General features: G+C 39.3%; 3 protein-coding genes across 7 annotated transcripts; 2 read left to right on the forward strand and 1 right to left on the reverse strand.

Moving 5' to 3' along the window:
* Nucleotides 1-843: 843 nt before the first annotated feature.
* LOC116263391 (mannan endo-1,4-beta-mannosidase 6-like) lies at nucleotides 844-17,206 on the forward strand. 3 transcript variants are annotated; one of them, XM_050079981.1, is made up of 8 exons: nucleotides 844-993; nucleotides 13,995-14,274; nucleotides 14,562-14,756; nucleotides 15,073-15,169; nucleotides 15,611-15,714; nucleotides 15,953-16,075; nucleotides 16,173-16,384; nucleotides 16,560-17,206. In XM_050079981.1, the coding sequence occupies exons 1-8, from the start codon at nucleotides 932-934 to the stop codon at nucleotides 16,987-16,989; spliced, it is 1,503 nt and encodes a 500-aa protein (XP_049935938.1). In that variant the 5' UTR covers nucleotides 844-931; the 3' UTR covers nucleotides 16,990-17,206. The 3 variants fall into 3 exon arrangements, with proteins under 3 accessions (XP_049935938.1, XP_031498984.1, XP_049935939.1); XM_031643124.2 differs by lacking the exon at nucleotides 844-993 and adding an exon at nucleotides 12,733-12,900; XM_050079982.1 differs by lacking the exons at nucleotides 844-993; nucleotides 15,073-15,169; nucleotides 15,611-15,714 and adding an exon at nucleotides 12,736-12,900.
* On the forward strand, nucleotides 2,196-5,365 carry LOC116263392 (mannan endo-1,4-beta-mannosidase 6-like). 3 transcript variants are annotated; one of them, XM_031643126.2, is made up of 5 exons: nucleotides 2,196-2,579; nucleotides 2,777-3,052; nucleotides 4,210-4,332; nucleotides 4,429-4,640; nucleotides 4,831-5,365. In XM_031643126.2, the coding sequence occupies exons 1-5, from the start codon at nucleotides 2,211-2,213 to the stop codon at nucleotides 5,258-5,260; spliced, it is 1,410 nt and encodes a 469-aa protein (XP_031498986.1). In that variant the 5' UTR covers nucleotides 2,196-2,210; the 3' UTR covers nucleotides 5,261-5,365. The 3 variants fall into 3 exon arrangements, with proteins under 3 accessions (XP_031498986.1, XP_031498989.1, XP_049935940.1); XM_031643129.2 differs by having other exon boundaries at nucleotides 2,858-3,052; XM_050079983.1 differs by lacking the exon at nucleotides 2,777-3,052.
* LOC116263393 (serine/threonine-protein kinase STN8, chloroplastic-like) lies at nucleotides 5,950-10,660 on the reverse strand. Its single transcript, XM_031643130.2, is given in 7 exon segments — nucleotides 5,950-6,442; nucleotides 7,420-7,793; nucleotides 7,796-7,823; nucleotides 8,257-8,430; nucleotides 8,791-9,355; nucleotides 9,460-9,570; nucleotides 10,521-10,660. Coding segments are annotated over 5 exon segments (906 nt in total). The 5' UTR covers nucleotides 9,100-9,355; nucleotides 9,460-9,570; nucleotides 10,521-10,660; the 3' UTR covers nucleotides 5,950-6,421.
* Nucleotides 17,207-18,320: the final 1,114 nt, after the last annotated feature.

Below are 18,320 nucleotides of genomic sequence, written 5' to 3' on the forward strand. Positions count from 1 at the left end.
CAAATGTCTTTTGAAAAAAGAAGAAGAAGAACTCAAACTATGCCTACCCACATTCTAAGAAGATGTTCCATACGAGTACACCACAGTGGTCAAACTTTTCTGTGCTTGATTAAGATATGAGCATGTATGGGCTTGCCCCGGTCATGTCGCCGATGGGTATCTGGTACCTGATTTGGCTCGAGCTCGGACCCAGACCCGAAAAAACAGGTACGTCGGGTGAGCCCCATAACAGGTTTTTAATATATAGTTTATTATTTTTATATATAACCATAATATTTTAAGATTTATATATTTGACAGGCTTATCTTGGACCTTGGTTATGTAATTATATATATACAGTCATTTGATCGATGATTTGATAACTAGAATTAAAGAGACAAAATGTACAAAAAATTAAGAAGATGCAGGGATTATATTTTTTAAAGACCCTTACCATCCACAGCAAGAAGAACCAACTCAATGCACTAATGTCGGCAGCAGACATTCTTCCCCGCCCACCACACAGCGCGAGCATTTAAAGGGAGGAGTTGAAAGTGATTGGGCTTGATGATCGAATGTTTATGACATTAAATTTCGATCGTCCATATTCATCTAGGTAGGATTTTCTTTTCAAAAGGTTAATTTCATCAATGCTTTGCCGGAAAAGATCGAGAAAAAAATACTTGAAAAGATAAGAACGAGTGCTTGTTTTGCAAGAAAAAATTTAAAAGAGGTGGAGTATTTCCGGTTTCGTTCCTTTGCAAACCCTTTAAAAATAACGTTATTTATCCGTTATTAAAAGTTTTTTTTGTTCTAAACGACAAAGCTACAATGAGGCGTCCTCTCAGTCCACATGGCAGGACTAGGGAGTCTCTCTCTCTCTCTCACTCACTCACTTTCTCTCTCTTCTGTGTAAGTAAGGAAGGAAGGAAGGGGGAGAGGCTTTCCTTCCATGGGGGGTGCAGGAGGAGGACGATGGAAGAAGCGATTCCTGGGCTGGCTGAAGCGTGCGAGGTACGTAAGCCCCACATCTTGCTCCCAGTTTGGACAACCCAACCGCTGGTGTTTATCAGGACCCGAAGCATGTTTCATTTTTTCACTTTTCTTAACTCTAACGGTGGACGTTTGAGATGGATGAAATTCCAAAAACTGTTGCCCCGGAATCGCATTTCGAGTTGTGCGTACATTTTGTTAAGAAAATTTTAACCATGTACTAGTTATTTGTACTTATCGAAGTCATTAAGCATACTTTGCAAGTGAAAATAAAATACAGACATGTCCAGTCAATAAAAAAATTTGTTTTGTATTAATGGGGATATTTGAAATGTCTTTGGGATTCATGTCAGCATCTTTAAGACATGATTGCAACATGTTAATCGTTTTGGTTATTCATTCTGCCAAGTTCTTGCTATGATCAGAAAGAGAAAAGTATGCAATTAAATGTAACATTCCATATGTTTGAACAGTATAAAAATTACTTTATTATCTTAAAAAATGTTCGATTGGGATGATAGTTTGTCGTATGATTAAGTGTGGGCAATATAGTATATGCTCCTTTAAAGGTAACAAAAGGCACTAATGTCTTCACTTGGAGGCAGAGCCAGTGTCACCATCCCTTGTTGTTTAAGTCAAGAAAAGGTTTTCTTTCTCCTCTGTCACTCAATTTATACTGTCCTTGTTTGCCGTATTGAATTGATATGATCTGTGGAAGAAAAGGCCTGCTGTAGACGGCATGGAAAAGTGTATCTTTGTTAGAGCCATTTGAAATCTCAAAAGCAGTTTATTAGTTTAGAGCTACAATGATCTTTGTTCCTTGTTTCCTTCTTATTCATCTGTTTTTTTTTTTAATACAAAGAGCAGATATATCAGCAAGACTTGTAAAATGGACATTATTTGAACTCGATACTAAATATATTTGTGAGACTGATAGCATTTCTCCAATAACAATTCCGCGGGTCTTTTCGAATCAAATGGCTGAAAAACCGTCGACCAAGTTCGTATTGTCAATTTGGTATCTGTCATTTGGAGTTTGTTGTTGGCGACTCAGATTCAATGGTGATGATAATAAGTCCTCCCTTCAAAGTAAAGCCAACCATCTCCACTTTCATTCTTTCGCATTACTCAAGTAACAGGAGCACCCGTTTTCCTGACATGCACTCCCAATAACTTAAATTATATATATATATAGAGTCTCATTCAAGTTGGAAGACACATTGCCATAACCAAAGAAGATGAATAGCCACAAAGAGAAAAACATTTTTTCCTCACATTCTGTGGAGGCATTTCTCTGGATTTTGATTGTTCTGCTGAATTGTACCAGATTCTGCAACTGCGAGGAACTGGAGGATGAAGAATGGGCAATGGTGGGCAGAAAGGGCAGCCAGTTTGTGGTCAATAGCAGACCCTTCTATGTCAATGGCTTCAACACATACTGGCTGATGATCTTTGCTGTTGATGCCTCAACGAGGGGCAAAGTCAGTGAGATATTCCAGCAGGCTTCTTCTGTCGGCCTCTCAGTGTGCAGGACATGGGCTTTCAATGACGGTGGATGGAGAGCCTTGCAGAAATCACCTGGAGTTTATGATGAAGACGTCTTCAAGGCAAGCGTTGAGTTTTAATTTCTCTATTCAATGACTACATGACCAAATATTATCTCCATCATTAGACCTTCGATCTTGTGTTAAATCCTTCATATTTTTCTAAGCGAGTCCGAAGTGAAAACGATCAACTGAATGCTCTTAACAACCGGGGAAAACCCCGTGAAATGAATCTTTTTAGATCTTACACATTGGTGCAGGATGATCGGCCTCTTGGGGAGGGCTTCATTAACAGTAACCAGCTCGTGATCCTTGATTTGGATGTATTGTGGATGTTACAGGGACTAGACTTTGTGATTAGCGAGGCAAAGCGATACAAAATCAGGCTTATTTTGTCACTCTCAAACAACTGGGAGGCTTATGGTGGCAAGGCTCAGTATGTCAAATGGGGAAGATCTGCAGGCCTCAATCTCACTTCTGATGATGATTTCTTTTCAGATCCAACTCTCAAGGGCTACTTCAAATCTCATATCAAGGCAATCTTTCATTCTCTTTCAATGTTTCTGGTCTTTAGAGAGGCCAGCCATTTTCTAAACTAAAACTACCGATAAATAGGTCTGGAATTATGGATATCCATGATTTGATCCAAATTCAAAGGTGTCCGAACAGGTAGTGATGCCAACAACAGATTGTTACGTCTCACATCCAGTTATCATCTGGTCGGATTCGAGAACCGTTATAGATTGAATTGGATCAAGAAAAGGAATCTCAAACCCGATGTGTATAATGTAAAGGGTCTTTAGACATATGCTTTTACTAACAAAATACGTTTATATATATCCAGGTCTGGTACGACATGCAAGCAATACTGTGTCTCAAACCTGACCTCCACATTCGAGTTGGACATTTTTTTCGACCCATGAAGCATTGTCATCAAAATGGTTTCTGCCCATATCCGGTTCTGTTTTCAGTTTTGTTTGGATATCTAATACAAACCAATCCATTGCAAACCACGAACCGGGTCTAGTACTGGATATAAAATATCACCTTGCCTAAGATTGAATCTACTTGGCGTATGGCTATGCTCACAGTCAACCGGTATTGGTTGGAAATCAAGTGAGTCATTTAAATGCTAAACTAATTTTGTTGGCTAATAACAATGTTTAGTCTGTGACAAACTACTGATCTATTGATTGTCATATGGCAGCTCACTTGTTTGGTTGACTGATTTTGTAGATTGACGATTATTAAATGCCCAGTAGACAGTACAAAATGGCCTTCATATCCCCAAAGTCGTAGAAACATAATAGTTCGTGCAGTGCATAAGTTAGTAATAAATATCGTTTGAAGACTTATCTCTTCATTTTTAGCACGACCAAATCGCATGCAAGACGTGGGACTTTGTCGCATTCCCGGGCAGTGTAAAATCCCGTGGCTAGTATCCCTCCCCAAGACCCATAACTGCTAGATTTATGGGGAATGGGAAGTCTTTGAGATCTGAACTTAACTGATTTTCTTGCATTAACTCCCTTGAGGCTAACATAATTTCAAGACTTGGAACAAAGGAAATATGTTGGGGATGTCTGGCTTTAGGTTACATTTATACGGATACCTTTTCTGGATCCATTTTTTGTTGGTAGTTTCTTTGTAGTTTCTTTTCCATGCAGTGTTAACGCTGTGTGTGTGTGTGAAGACTGTCTTGACGAGAGTTAATAGCTTCACCAACGTGACGTACAAGGATGATCCTACCATCTTTGCCTGGGAGCTGATGAACGAGCCTCGGTGTTTATCAGACCCTTCTGGTGATCAATTTCAGGTCATATATGATTCAAGCAGATACTTGTGTGTGTGTTGCACCTGCGCAAATGGGGCTTGCGGGTTTGAACTGAAAAGTGGTGATTTTGGTGTTCAGGCATGGGTAGAAGAGATCTCAATGTACGTGAAGTCAATAGACCAAGCTCACCTGCTAGAGATTGGATCAGAAGGGTTTTATGGTCCTTCGAGCCCAGACAAGGTGCAATTCAATCCAAACACATTTGCACAACAAATCGGCACAGATTTTCTCAGAAACCATAAAGCTTTTGCCATTGATTTTGCTTCTGCGCACATATACGCCGATACATGGTCAGCTCTCTCTCTCTCTCTCTCTGTGAGCATACTTCCCCTAGGAACAAGAACTATGTCCAACACATATTTCACTCCCCTAGGAACAAGAACTATGTCCAACACATATTTCACTGTTAATGTTTTTAGAATATTACACAACTGGCAACAGACACAGAAGCTAAACATGCTAACTTGCTTGGGCGTGTAGGATCTCATCAGCCATCAGTGATGCTCACCTTCAGTTCACGAAAACATGGATGGAATCTCACATTAATGATGCAGAGAATGCACTTAATATGCCAATTTTGTTCTCAGAATTTGGTGTTTCATCAAAAGATGGCGGTTATAACGACAGTTTTCGTGACACACTCATAAATACGGTCTATAGCACTCTGCTAAGCTCCATAAAGAAGGGAGGAGGTGGGGGAGGAAGCCTTCTGTGGCAACTCTTCCCAGTGGGAACAGAGTACATGGATGATGGCTATGCAGTTTTTCTTTCTAAGTCACCCTCAACAGCAACAATCATCTCCCTTCAGTCAAAAAGGATGGATACGTTTAACTCCTTGTGCTCCTGGAGATGCCATTGGGGTTGCAAGAAGAAGAAAGAATTTGAACTATTTATGCATGCGGAAATGTGATGGCATGTGGTCCTCTTTAGCGTGCTTGGCTCTATACGCTTTCAGATGTAAACGAATATTGGTTTCTTATGATACTGTAAGTTGCACGTTCTGCACTGCTCTTCCTATCAAGCCTGCCAAGGATCAGAAACTTGTCTAGAAGCAATTATTGCATGGATTATGTTAATCATAACACTGTATCCATTTTATAATACTCAATTTCATGTGAGCAAAAGGAGAGTGAATTTAAATATTCACTACAAAAAAGAGATTTGTTATCTTTGAATGTGGGTGTATACCATTAAACATAATAGTTCTGGATTTCAAAAGTTGCTCCTTCTCAACAGATCATATCTGGTTGTGATTATAACAGATATGGCCCTTCTGTGCACGCTATATAGCAATATATATGTGAGCAACTGCAGAACGACTGTCATAAAGTAGACATGCAATCCCCGGTGAGATGGACTGGCTGCTTGCTTATGACTGAAGCATAAAGAACACAGCAAGTTTTATAAATCTTTCCAACACAAATTAAGGAGACAGAAGACGATATCAGAAAAGTGAAAGATAGTGTAGTTGGAGTACTCTGATAGACTACAGATTTAGTCAAGCAATGGCAGAAAACACCCTCTTGGTCTTCCAAGACTGGTATTGGCTTGTGAATGAAGCCATGCGAACACAGAACAGTTTCAAGAAGTTCCTGGACTTCGTTATTTTCCAGATGATATTTTTACAGGTGTCAACTTTCGACATGGAAACACATCCTCCATGTGAGACATTAGATCCAGCCAACCCACTTGCAGGCGAAAATGATACATGGTTATTCATCCACTTTGCCAGCTTATGGATTAAGAGTAAAAAATTACTTCAACTTCTATGATACATGCACAACATCCATTTTGGAATCTGCCAATTTTAAGAGATAATCATATTTCTAATTTTCTCTGCTCGGAAACATGAAGTAGAGTGTTGTTTGACAAAACCTAAGCGTGACTCTGTTACAAGTGGCTAAGCTGCTCAAGCTACAAAATTTTCCAATCCAAATCAATTGTTGGCTTGTCTCTGTTTCTTAGTTTTAGTGGTACACTCTTTCCTCATGCACTTGGCTCTGGTTTTTCTTCTACATGCATTTTCTTAATCCCCAAATTTGTGAAATGAGATGCAGGGTGCTTGTGCTTCTTAGCTGATAATAATTTCAACCTGCAAACAGTCAAAAGAAAGTCAAGTATTATATATTGAGTAGGCACATACAACGCTGTAAGGGTTAGGGCGAGAGAGAAGCATGCAAAGGCAGAACGGTATCACAGCTCTCCAAAGGGTATGCTATTATAAGCTTAAATTATACAAGGTTGGAAATTATTTACCGTATCCTCAAGGATCTAAATTCACTGATTAGCAGTTGTAATGCATCAAAGAGAATCATCAGCACGTATCCTCAATTATCAGTAGGTAGACAGTAAACAAAGAGAAAAGGCCAAGTTCCATAGGTTTCAAGAAAAATGGTGAACAATATGAAATTTCGTGCAGAACGTTTAAACTGGCAATAACAATACCACAACATTATAACGAGAAAAAAAGCTGACCATTCATTAAATTACCATTTCTGTTACAAAATGATGCCACATGGTATAGTTTTGCGGACCAATTTAAGCAGCTGGAATCAAGGATGAAACTCAGATGTGCTTATAAACACACAAATCAAAAAAGGGGCATTCAGTGTCGCACGACTTAATGTTCTTAATTTTCATAACGTTAGTGCATAATTTCCATTTCAAAAGAATCAAATGCAGAAGAAGAAAAAACTTTAACATGCAGTTTTTGACTCATAAAATTAAACAAGGAATGAAATTCTCACATTGGTGCATTTAGAAAATTCACTGGCTAGCAATGCTTAGCTTTGAAAAGGCAGCAGCTGCTCGGTCACCACCAAGCAGAAAATAAGGATGTCGGATTATTGTTATGCTGGATATTTAAGTTTTTTGTACTTAAGCGAGAAGGTTCTCACAAAATCATCTTAGAAAGAGGTCATTTAAAAATCTGAAATGGTTCTTGCATTGTTTGGCCACGGAAGGAACAAAGAAAGAAAAACATCCCACCATGTCGACAAAGCCCTAGAATGAGTATGTTTCCTTTTCTTATTCTCTCAAGGCCAGTAAAAATAAAGCACAAAGCCACACCTGCCACAGAATTGGAGAAAAAAGAGCTGCAATGGGTGCCGGGGGAGGACTTGGTGTCTCTTCTGGAAGCACAAACAGCTCTGGGGGACAATAGTCTGGATCAAGCAGTCCCCGATCTGGTACATAGTTCTTGCCAATTCGTAAATCAGTTGCAGCCCCAAAGTCAATAAGCTTTATCTGCCTTTTTCTGGTGACCACCAAGTTTGCTGGCTTTACATCTCGATGAACAATGCCTGTATCATGAATCTTCCTGAGAGAAGTGATAATTTAACGCATTATCTGTTTGATGATCAATGCATTCCTTTGGGTAGTATCCATTCCCTTTAAAACACGTCCAAACATTATGGATTCCAAGTTCATTGGGAAATTGCGGTCTTCATGTAGTCAGCCAGAGTCAGATCCCCCTGGTGAATGTTGGCACAATGAAAGTATATACAGTTACAGCAAGCCAGAAGGATAGGAAATTTCCCTTTAGCAACAGAAAATCTGCCCATATAATTGCACAATGCAAGGATTCAGACACTACAATCAAAGTAAATTAGGTTCAAGGCCCAATTCACCCAGGAAATGGCTTCAACAATGTGGCCTGATTTGGGATACCTCTTCTATTGGGACCATAGATTTTACAATCTTCAGCAACTTGAAGTCTAACTAGAGAGTACAGCCTGCATGCTTTAAGTGTTCTATGTGGCAAGTCCTGAGCCAAGCATTTATCGACCATTGGCAATCATTTTCAGCGCCGGAAGTACAACATGAACTTGCCAAGAAGCCACATAAGAACATTTTGGAAAATATTTTTACCGTTAACATGAATCGCTAAAGCTTCCAGTTGAGTACCTCAAATTTCCAAACTAGCCATTTGCCACCTTTGGTAAATTGTGAAACCGTTTTATCAGCCACGAAACTCCCGAGGAATTCAGCACAAGTCTCTGGAGCAGCTCTTGAGAGTCTATAGTTGAACCACTCCTCAAAGTCTCCACATTCTTTGGCTCCTTCAATTTCAACCTTGACCTGCTTAGCAGAAAATTGTTGGTCTTGCATGCATACATAGGATAAACAGGCATATATCGGTAGTACAATTTTGTGATGTGACATAGAAGCACAAGGAGAGTCCGTCACCTATCAATATCATCAAATGTTCCTTACAGCAATTGTGTGAATACTCGTGTAATGAAGATATGTATGACTATCATTTTGGTCTCTGAACAACCAGTCATTTTGTTCTCAGAACAACCAACCAGAAGAGACCAAAAGAAACAGTTAAATCGGGAAATGCAACGTTTTGAAAGAGAGAAGCACAAGTCCTTGACAAAATTGACCCAGCCACAGGAACGTGTAGCCAGATCAGAGAGAAAGAGAGAGAGTGCAAACCTTCTTAAGAATGACCTTCTGAGAATTCTTAAACCTTTCATCCATTTGTGGGCTTCTGACCCTCCTCCCCGTCCTCCTTACTGCCTCCTCCTCCTGCAACCCAGAATTCTTGGGCACCATTGCCCCATAATAAACCACCCCAAATGTTCCTTCTCCCAACCTGTCCCCTAGCACAAAATCCGTCTTCTTCAGGTTCCTCCTCCCTAAGACACTATCAAGACCTAGTTGCAAGGGTGCCAAAAGATAAGCATCGATTGCACCGATCAACACTCCAGGCCTTGCATTCAAGTAAATCCAACTGAAAGCCATAAAAGACAGGACCCAAATCCTCTGCCCCTCTGGCAAATCCTCTATGCTTTGAACAAGAGAAAGACCGTATTTAACCAATGGAAGCACAAACCCATAGTCTTCCAATCCTGAAGAGCTCAAAGCAGTGGCTAAATTATGCGAGAGATCTCCAAAAATGGCTTTTAGCCTTGTTGGGTTTTTCTTGGCAGGATTCCTGATGATGAAAGAATGGCCTTTGAAGAGTTGGCAGGTGGAAGGAGGGGTGAAATATAAAACTCTGAAAAAGCAATATAAAATTCTTGTCATTAAGGGAAACCCATGTACTGAAATGAGGAAAGCAGTTAGCAAGTTATCCCAAAAAGACATTCAGAAAATTTTTACCTTTATTTTTTTTCAAGAAAGAGGACGTCAACTCGATATCTCTTTTAGATGTCTGCCTTCACCAAGGAAAATATTTGCAAACAAAAACCAAATCATCATCTGCTTTAATGCCTAGCAAAAAAAAATATATCATTTGACTACATATACAGATGCCTCTAAGAACAAATTTCATTTATATATTTGTAATTGATGTACTGAGGAAGGTCCTCCAAGTCACACAATGCAGATATATTCATGTCACTTAATGCATGTTACATAAAACAAAAAAGGATGGTAAAGGTCACATGAGCAGCAAAACATTGTCTTCATGATACAGAAACTTGCACCCAAACAAGCAAACAAATTTTTGCTAGAGTAGGTGACCAAAAGAAACGGACAATGATGTTTAGTTACCAATGAGATTTTTAATCCAGTGATAAATAAAGCATAAAGCATAAAGAAAATAATTAACAACCATGATGGTGATGGTTGAAAGCTTTGTTCTCACTTGCCAATGGTTCTTTCACCAACAGCCAGCACATAGTCAAGGGGTACACCACAAAAGAGTAATCAAATGGCTGATCTAATGTAAAGTTTTGCGTCACTGAAGGTCAATGAGAAACCTCTTCCTTGACCGATAAAATAGTCCCTTCTAAGGTGAAGCTAAGGCGACACAAAGAAAAACCTCTCTCTTTTAAACAGGGGAAAGGGATGATGAAGCCATCTATACTCAAGGCTATGCAACGAAGGCCCGTATTTCAGCACTTAAAATCAATCATCACAGACACCCACATAAGATCTTGTTGTAGGTTGACAAACAAGACTGCAATGCCATCCTAAACAAAATAAATCAGGACCAATGAAAAAAGCGAATAGGGGAAAACACACACGGCCTAAGTTTCATTTCCTATCAAAGCGCACAACCAGAGCAAAATATCTACAAAGATTTCATATTTTGCAACGACCAACCAAACAAAATATCGGTGAATGCGCGAACTTCCAGCAAAGAATGGTTTAAACAAGCTCAAGACAAGCTGTAGAGCAAAAATTTTAAAAAATGGGAGGAAGCGACGGCGTTATACCATATATGAGAGAGATCCTGTTGTGGTCTGTGATTCTGAGAGCAACCAACGACTCCCAACTTCCCACTGAACCGAGGAACGCGCATAAGTCTCTCCGAAGAACCTTTACATGAAGCGAACGCCACCGAAATCCTTGAAAATCTAAACGAAGGAAGCAGCGGCATGGGAAGAACGAGAGCTCGCCTGGGCGATACAAGATGCGTCTCCTTTTTTTTTTGCTTTATTATCTCCTTCTTCTTCTTCTTCTCTCAGGCCTGGAACTTCGCAAGTCTCTGCATCGCCGAGAGAGAGAGAGAGAGACGTTATTATCGTCTCCTCCAGGCTCTATGCTCGCTGTTGTTTTATGATATCCACTACCCATCTGTACCAGCGCGGCTCATGCTGAGACTTCAAGAATCGTAACTTGACCGAATCGGAAATTTTCCGGGCCAGGCAGCGTTCTCCGGGTAAGATCAATTGCCGAGAGGGCAGATTATGTTCCTCTTTAATGCCACATTTAGTAAAAGTGAAATGTCGTTAATTATTTAGTTGAGCATATCTATATCAATAGAATTTGACTATAATCATGTGTAATTTGTATTGTTCGGCCCCTTATACAAAAAAGTTCATTGGTTAAACTATAAACTGAAAGCCATTGTTGATCTCGTTTAACTTGCTGTACTCACACAGTGACATTTCAACTAGGTCAAACCTTGAACTTGGAATCTCATAAACCATAATTATCTTCTAACGAAAGTTACATACACCCTCAAAAACCTAACTAAAAATTTTAATAAGTTTTTTAAAACTAGTGTTTGTGTTCGGATGACAATCTCGAGACAATTTTCTATTAATAACTTAGAGGGAGGGTTCCAGTTATTCACTCCTTTTTTAAAACTAGGTCTTTACAAAACTAGATTTTTTTTTTCAAACCTAATTATGTGTTAACCAAAAATTCAAAAACACCTTTTTAAAGACAAAACGACATTTTGAGTCAAACACGACGTTTTTAGAATGTCATCGTCCACTCCCTCACCTCCAACCCCACCAAAAAAAAAAATCCTTAAAAAAGACTAAGTGGTCACTAATTTGTTGGTTGTCAATAGATTGAGAATATTTGGAAAAGCCTTTTGAGTGCTATCAAAGTTGAAAGCAGGGGCAGCCCCAAGAGGGGCTGGTAGGGGTCTTGACCTTTATTCATTTTTTTTTCAAAAATTTATATGTAAATTTTAAAAAAAAATTATTTATCCTATATAAAGGTTTGGAAAATATATTTCATTACAGTTAAAATTTTAAAACTATAATTCAACCCTCCTCATACAAAATTTCTGAAAACAAAACCATAATGACCACCGACATTGTTAAAGTCGCAAGTTTTTAAACTCTTGACCTTGAAAGTGTATTGCATGGAAGAGTAACGAGTAAATTCGAAAATAGTGGAAAATGTTGAATATCAAAATGTGAAAGCATAAATCTGAGGCAAATGGACATTTGGGGGTGAATTCTGATTGGACATATCTGATATTTGGATTATTATATCTGATCCGGTCGTCCTTTTCCTGTAGCCTGGTGTTTGAGGTAGGGTGGACCCCACTGGATCCAAATTCGTGGTCATCTTTCCGGAGCCTTGAAATGAATGAAGAGATCATCAAATGTGAACCACAAAACCACTTCGCCGGACTCCACCCACAAGCTCAAGCTCAAGCTCAAGCTCAAGGGTGGAATCAAAATCAAATTACAGCAACTAATAATAAATTTTAAAATGTTAAAGAAGATGTCAATATAAAAAATAAATACTTTTTGATCGATGATTAGATAACTAGAATTAAAGAGAAAAAAGGCTTCAAAAATTTAAGAAGATGCAGATCTTCTGCTCTTACCACCCACAACCAAGAAGAACCAACTGGATGCACTAATGTCGGTAGCAGATATTCTTCCCCGCCCACCACACAGCGCCAGCATTTAAAGGGACGAGTTGAAAGTGGTTGGGCTTTATGATCGAATGTTTATGACATTAAATTTCCATCGTCCCTATTCATCTCGCTCGCGAGAGGATTAATTTCATCAATGCTTTGCTGGAAAATATCGAGAGAAAAAATACGTGAAAAGACGAGAACAAGTGCTTAATTTGCAAGGAAAATTTTAAAAGAGGTGGAGTATTTGTATTTCCGGTTTCGTTCCTTTGCAAACCCTTTAAAAATAACGTCATTTGTCCGTATCACCAAGTCAACGACAAAGCCGTCCTCTCAGTCCATGTGGCAGGAGGGAGGCTCTCTCTCTCTCTCACTCACTCACTTTCTCTCTCTTCTGTGGAAGGAAGGGAGAGAGGCTTTCCTTCCATGGGGAGTGCAGAAGGAGGGCGATGGAAGAAGCGATTCCTGGGCTGGCTCAAGCGTGCGAGGTACGTAAGCCCCACATCTTGCTCCCAGTTTGGACAATCCAACGGCTAGCGTTTATCAGGACTCAAAGCATGTTTCATTTTTTCACTTTTCTTAACTCTATGATGACATTTCACGATGTTTGATGCACGTTTGAGATCGATGAAATTCCAAAACTGTTGCCCCAGAATCGCATTTTTGAGTTGTGGGTACATGCTCCTTTAAAGGTAACAAAAGGCACTAATGTCTTGACTTGGAGGCAGATCCACTGTCACCGTCCCTTGTTGTTTAAGCCAAGAAAAGGTTTTCTTTCCTCTGTCACACAATTTATACTGTCTTTGTTTGCCGTACGAACTGATATGATCTGTGGAAGAAAAAGCCTGCTGTAGACGGCATGGAAAAGTATATCTTTGTTAGAGCCATTTGAAATCTCAAAAGTGGTTTTTTAATTTACAGCTACAATGATCTTTGTTCCTTGTTTCCTTCTTATTCATCTGTTTTTTTTAATCAAATGTCACTCTTTCTATAATGTTTTAAATCCAAGAAACTCATAAAAGCACAAAAAAGGAAGCATTAAAACCAACAATGTCATGCCCTCTAGAACTCCGGAAAACACCTGCTGGTGGATCGGCCCTCTAGAGTACAAAGCGCAGAGATATCAGCAGGACTTGTAAAATGGGCATTATTTGAACTCGATACTAAATATATTTGTGAGACTGATAGCATTTCTCCAATAACAATTCAGCCGGTCTTTTCTAAGCAAATGGCTGAAAAACCGTCGACCAAGTTCCTATTGTCAATTTGCTATCTGTCGTTTGGAGTTTGTTGTTGGCGATTCAGATTCAATGGTGAAGATGATAAGTCCTCCCTTCAAAGTAAAGCCAACCATTTCCACTTTCATTCTTTCGCATTACTCAAGTAACAGAAGCACCCGTTTTCCTAACATGCATTCCCAATAACTTAAATTATATACATATATATAGAGAGTCTCATTCAAATTGGAAGACACATTGCCATAACCAAAGAAGATGAATAGCCACAAAGAGAAAAACATTTTTTCCTCACATTCTGTGGAGGCATTTCTCTGGATTTTGATTGTTCTGCTGAATTGTACCAGATTCTGCAACTGCGAGGAACTGGAGGATGAAGAATGGGCAATGGTGGGCAGAAAGGGCAGCCAGTTTGTGGTCAATAGCAGACCCTTCTATGTCAATGGCTTCAACACATACTGGCTGATGATCTTTGCTGTTGATGCCTCAACGAAGGGCAAAGTCAGTGAGATATTCCAGCAGGCTTCTTCTGTTGGCCTCTCAGTGTGCAGGACATGGGCTTTCAATGATGGTGGATGGAGAGCCTTGCAGAAATCACCTGGAGTTTATGATGAAGACGTCTTCAAGGCAAGCGTTGAGTTTTAATTTCTCTATTCAATGACTACATGACCAAATATTATCACCATCATTAGACCTTCGATCTTGTGTTAAATCCTTTATATTTTTCTACGCGAGTCCGAAGCGAAATCGATCAACTGAACGCTCTTAAGAGCCGGGGAAAAACCCTTGAAATGAAGCTTTTTAGATCTTACACATTGGTGCAGGTCCTGCAGGATGATCGCCTTCTTGGGGAGGGCTTAATTAACAGTAACCAGCTCATGATCTTTGATTTGGATGTATTGTGGATGTTACAGGGACTAGACTTTGTGATTAGCGAGGCAAAGCGATACAAAATCAGGCTTATTTTGTCACTCTCAAACAACTGGGAGGCTTACGGTGGCAAAGCTCAGTATGTCAAATGGGGAAGATCTGCAGGCCTCAATCTCACTTCTGATGATGATTTCTTTTCAGATCCAACTCTCAAGGGCTACTTCAAATCTCATATCAAGGCAATCTTTCATTCTCTTTCAATGTTTCTGGTCTTTAGAGAGGCCATCCATTTTCTAAACTAAAACTACCGATAAATAGGTCTGGCATTATGGATATCCATGATTTGATCCAAATTCAAAGGTGTCCAAACAGGAAGTGATGCCAACAACAGATTGTTAGTTGTTACGTCTCACATCCAGTTATCATCTGGTCGGATTCGAGGACCGTTATAGATTGAATTGGATCAAGAAAAGGAATCTCAAACCCGATGTGTATAATGTAAAGGGTCTTTCGACATATGCTTTTTACTAACAAAATACGTTTGTATATATCCAGGTCTGGTACGACATGCAAGCAATACTGTGTCTCAAACCTGACCTCCACATTCGAGTTGGACATTTTTTTCGACCCATGAAGCATTGTCATCAAAATGGTTTCTGCCCATATCCGGTTCTGTTTTCAGTTTTGTTCGGATATCTAATACAAACCAATCCATTGCAAACCACGAACCGGGTCTAGTACTGGATATAAAATATCACCTTGCCTAAGATTGAATCTACTTGGCTTATGGCTATGCTCACAGTCAACCGGTATTGGTTTGAAATCAAGTGAGACTGCTTGTCATATTTAAGTGCTAAACTAATTTTGTTGGTTAATAACAATGTTTAGCCTGTGACAAACTGCTGATCTATTGATTGTCATATGGCAGCTCACTTGTTTGGTTGACTGATTTTGTAGATTGATGATTATTGACTGCCCATTAGACAGTAGAAAATGGACTTCATATCCCCAAGTCGTAGAAATATAATAGCTCGTGCAGTGCATAAATTAGGAATAAATGTAGTTTGAACACTTATCTCTTCATTTCTACCAGGTCCAAATCGGATGCAAGATGTGGAACTTTGTCGCATTCCCGGGCAGTGTAAAATCCGGTGGCTAAGACCCATAACTGCTAGATTCATGGGGAATCTGAAGTCTGTGAGATTTGAACTCTAACTGCTTTTCTTGCATCAACTCCCTTGAGGCTAACATAATTTTAAGACTTGGAATAAAGGAAATATGTTGGGGATGTCTTGCTTTAGGTTACATTTACATGGATACCTTTTCTGGATCCATTTTTTAATGGTAGTTTCTTTGTAAATTCTTTTCCATACAATGTTGACGTTCTGTGTGTGTGTGTGTGTGTGTGTGTGTGTGTGTGTGTGTGTGTGTGAAGACTGTCTTGACGAGAGTTAATAGCTTCACCAACGTGACGTACAAGGATGATCCGACCATCTTTGCCTGGGAGCTGATGAACGAGCCTCGGTGTTTATCAGACCCTTCTGGTGATCAGTTTCAGGTCATATGTGATTCAAGCACATACTTGTGTGTGTGTGTTGCACCTGCGCAAATCGAGCTTGCGGTTTGAACTGAAAAGTAGTGATTTTGGTGTTCAGGCATGGGTAGAAGAGATGTCAATGTACGTGAAGTCAATAGACCAAGCTCACCTGCTAGAGATTGGATCAGAAGGGTTTTATGGTCCTTCGAGCCCAGACAAGGTGCAATTCAATCCAAACACATCTGTAAAACAAGTCGGCACAGATTTTCTCAGAAACCATAAAGCTTTTGCCATTGATTTTGCTTCTGCGCACATATACGCCGATGCATGGTCAGCTCTCTCTCTCTCTCTCTCTCTCTCTCTCTCTCTCTGTGTGTGTGTGTAAGTATACCTTCCCTAGGAACAAGAACTATGTCCAACACATATTTCACTGTTAATGTTTTTAGAATATTACACCACTGGCAACAGACAGAAGCTAAACATGCTAACTTGCTTGGGTGTGTAGGATCACATCAACCGTCAGTGATGCTCACCTTCAGTTCACGAAAACATGGATGGAATCTCACATTAATGATGCAGAGAATGCACTTAATATGCCAATTTTGTTCTCAGAATTTGGTGTTTCATCGAAAGATGGCGGTTATAACGACAGCTTTCGTGACACACTCATAAATACGGTCTATAGCACTCTGCTAAGCTCCATAAAGAAGGGAGGAGGTGGTGGAGGAAGCCTTCTGTGGCAACTCTTCCCAGTGGGAACAGAGTACATGGATGATGGCTATGCAGTTTTTCTTTCTAAGTCACCCTCAACAGCAACAATCATCTCCCTTCAGTCAAAAAGAATGGATACGTTTAACTCCTTGTGCTCCTGGAGATGCCATTGGGGTTGCAAGAAGAAGAAAGTATTTGAACTATTTATGCATGCAGAAATGTGAAGGTGTGTGGTCCTCTTTAGTGTGCTTGGCTATATATGCTTTCAGATGTAAACAAATATTGGTTTCTTATGATACTGTAAGTTGCACGTCCTGCACTGCTCTTCCTATCAAGCCTGCCAAGGATCAGAAAATTGTCTAGAAGCAATTATTGCATGGATTATGTTAATCATGACACTGTATCCATTTTATAATACTCAATTTCATGTGAGCAAAAGGAGAGTGAATTTAAATCACTACAAAAAAGAGAATTGTTATCTTTGAATGTGGGTGTATACCATTAAGCAATGTTATCCGTATCGTACGATACGGACGCGTATCGTACGATACGTATCGTATAGGTCAAGAAAACCTATACGATACGTGTTTGAAACACGATACGCGTCTGTATCGTATGCGTATCGTCTGTATCGTACGATACATGTTTGAAACACAATACGCGTCCGTATCGTACGATACGGGCGATACACCTCTGTATCGTACGATACGGGAGAAAACACATATTTCTTTATTTTTTAAAAGTTTAAACACTCCTCCCCCTCTCTCTTCTTGTATTTAAAGACTCCAATAGACATAGGAGGGAGAGATTTTGCCCATTTTCATCAAAAATAACCAAGGATTCATCAATTTGGAAGATATTATCGTTGAATCAGGAAAGATGATAACTATATGTTTTGAACTTATAAAATTGTGATGTAATCTAAGTCCTAAAACTCCAAGTCCTAAGACTCTAAGTCCTAAGATTCTATAAAATTTTCAAGTTTAAAATCGTGATGGATGTTTATATGTTATTCTTGAAAATTTGATTTCTTATTTTTTAATGTGTCGTTAATACACATGAATGTTCCTTATGTATGATGATCTTTTTTATATTTGAATACATTTTTCTTAATTTCTGATTTTTTGTTCATTTTTTTCAGATTTTTAATGATTTTTCTCTATTTTTTATGATTTTTAAATATTTTTTAAAATAAAAAAATTAATTTTACGATACGCTACGCTATGTTTGCGATACGGCGTATAGGTCGGCTTGACCGATACGCGATACGCTACGCCTTTTATAACATTGCCATTAAGCATAATAGTTTTGGATTGCAAAAGTTGCTCCTTCTCAATAGATCATATCTGGTTGTGATTATATCAGATATGGCCCTTCTGTGCACGCTATATAGCAATATACATGTGAGCAAGCGCAGAACGACTGTCATAAGGTAGACATGCAATCCCCGGTGAGATGGACTGGCTGCTTGCTTATAAGTTATAACTGAAGCATAAAGAAAACACAGCAAGTTTTATAAATCTTTCCGACACAAATTAAGGAGACAGAAGTCGAT

This window comes from Nymphaea colorata, chromosome 10 (assembly GCF_008831285.2).
Source record: "Nymphaea colorata isolate Beijing-Zhang1983 chromosome 10, ASM883128v2, whole genome shotgun sequence".
In the NCBI taxonomy this organism is placed as follows: Eukaryota; Viridiplantae; Streptophyta; class Magnoliopsida; order Nymphaeales; family Nymphaeaceae; genus Nymphaea; species Nymphaea colorata.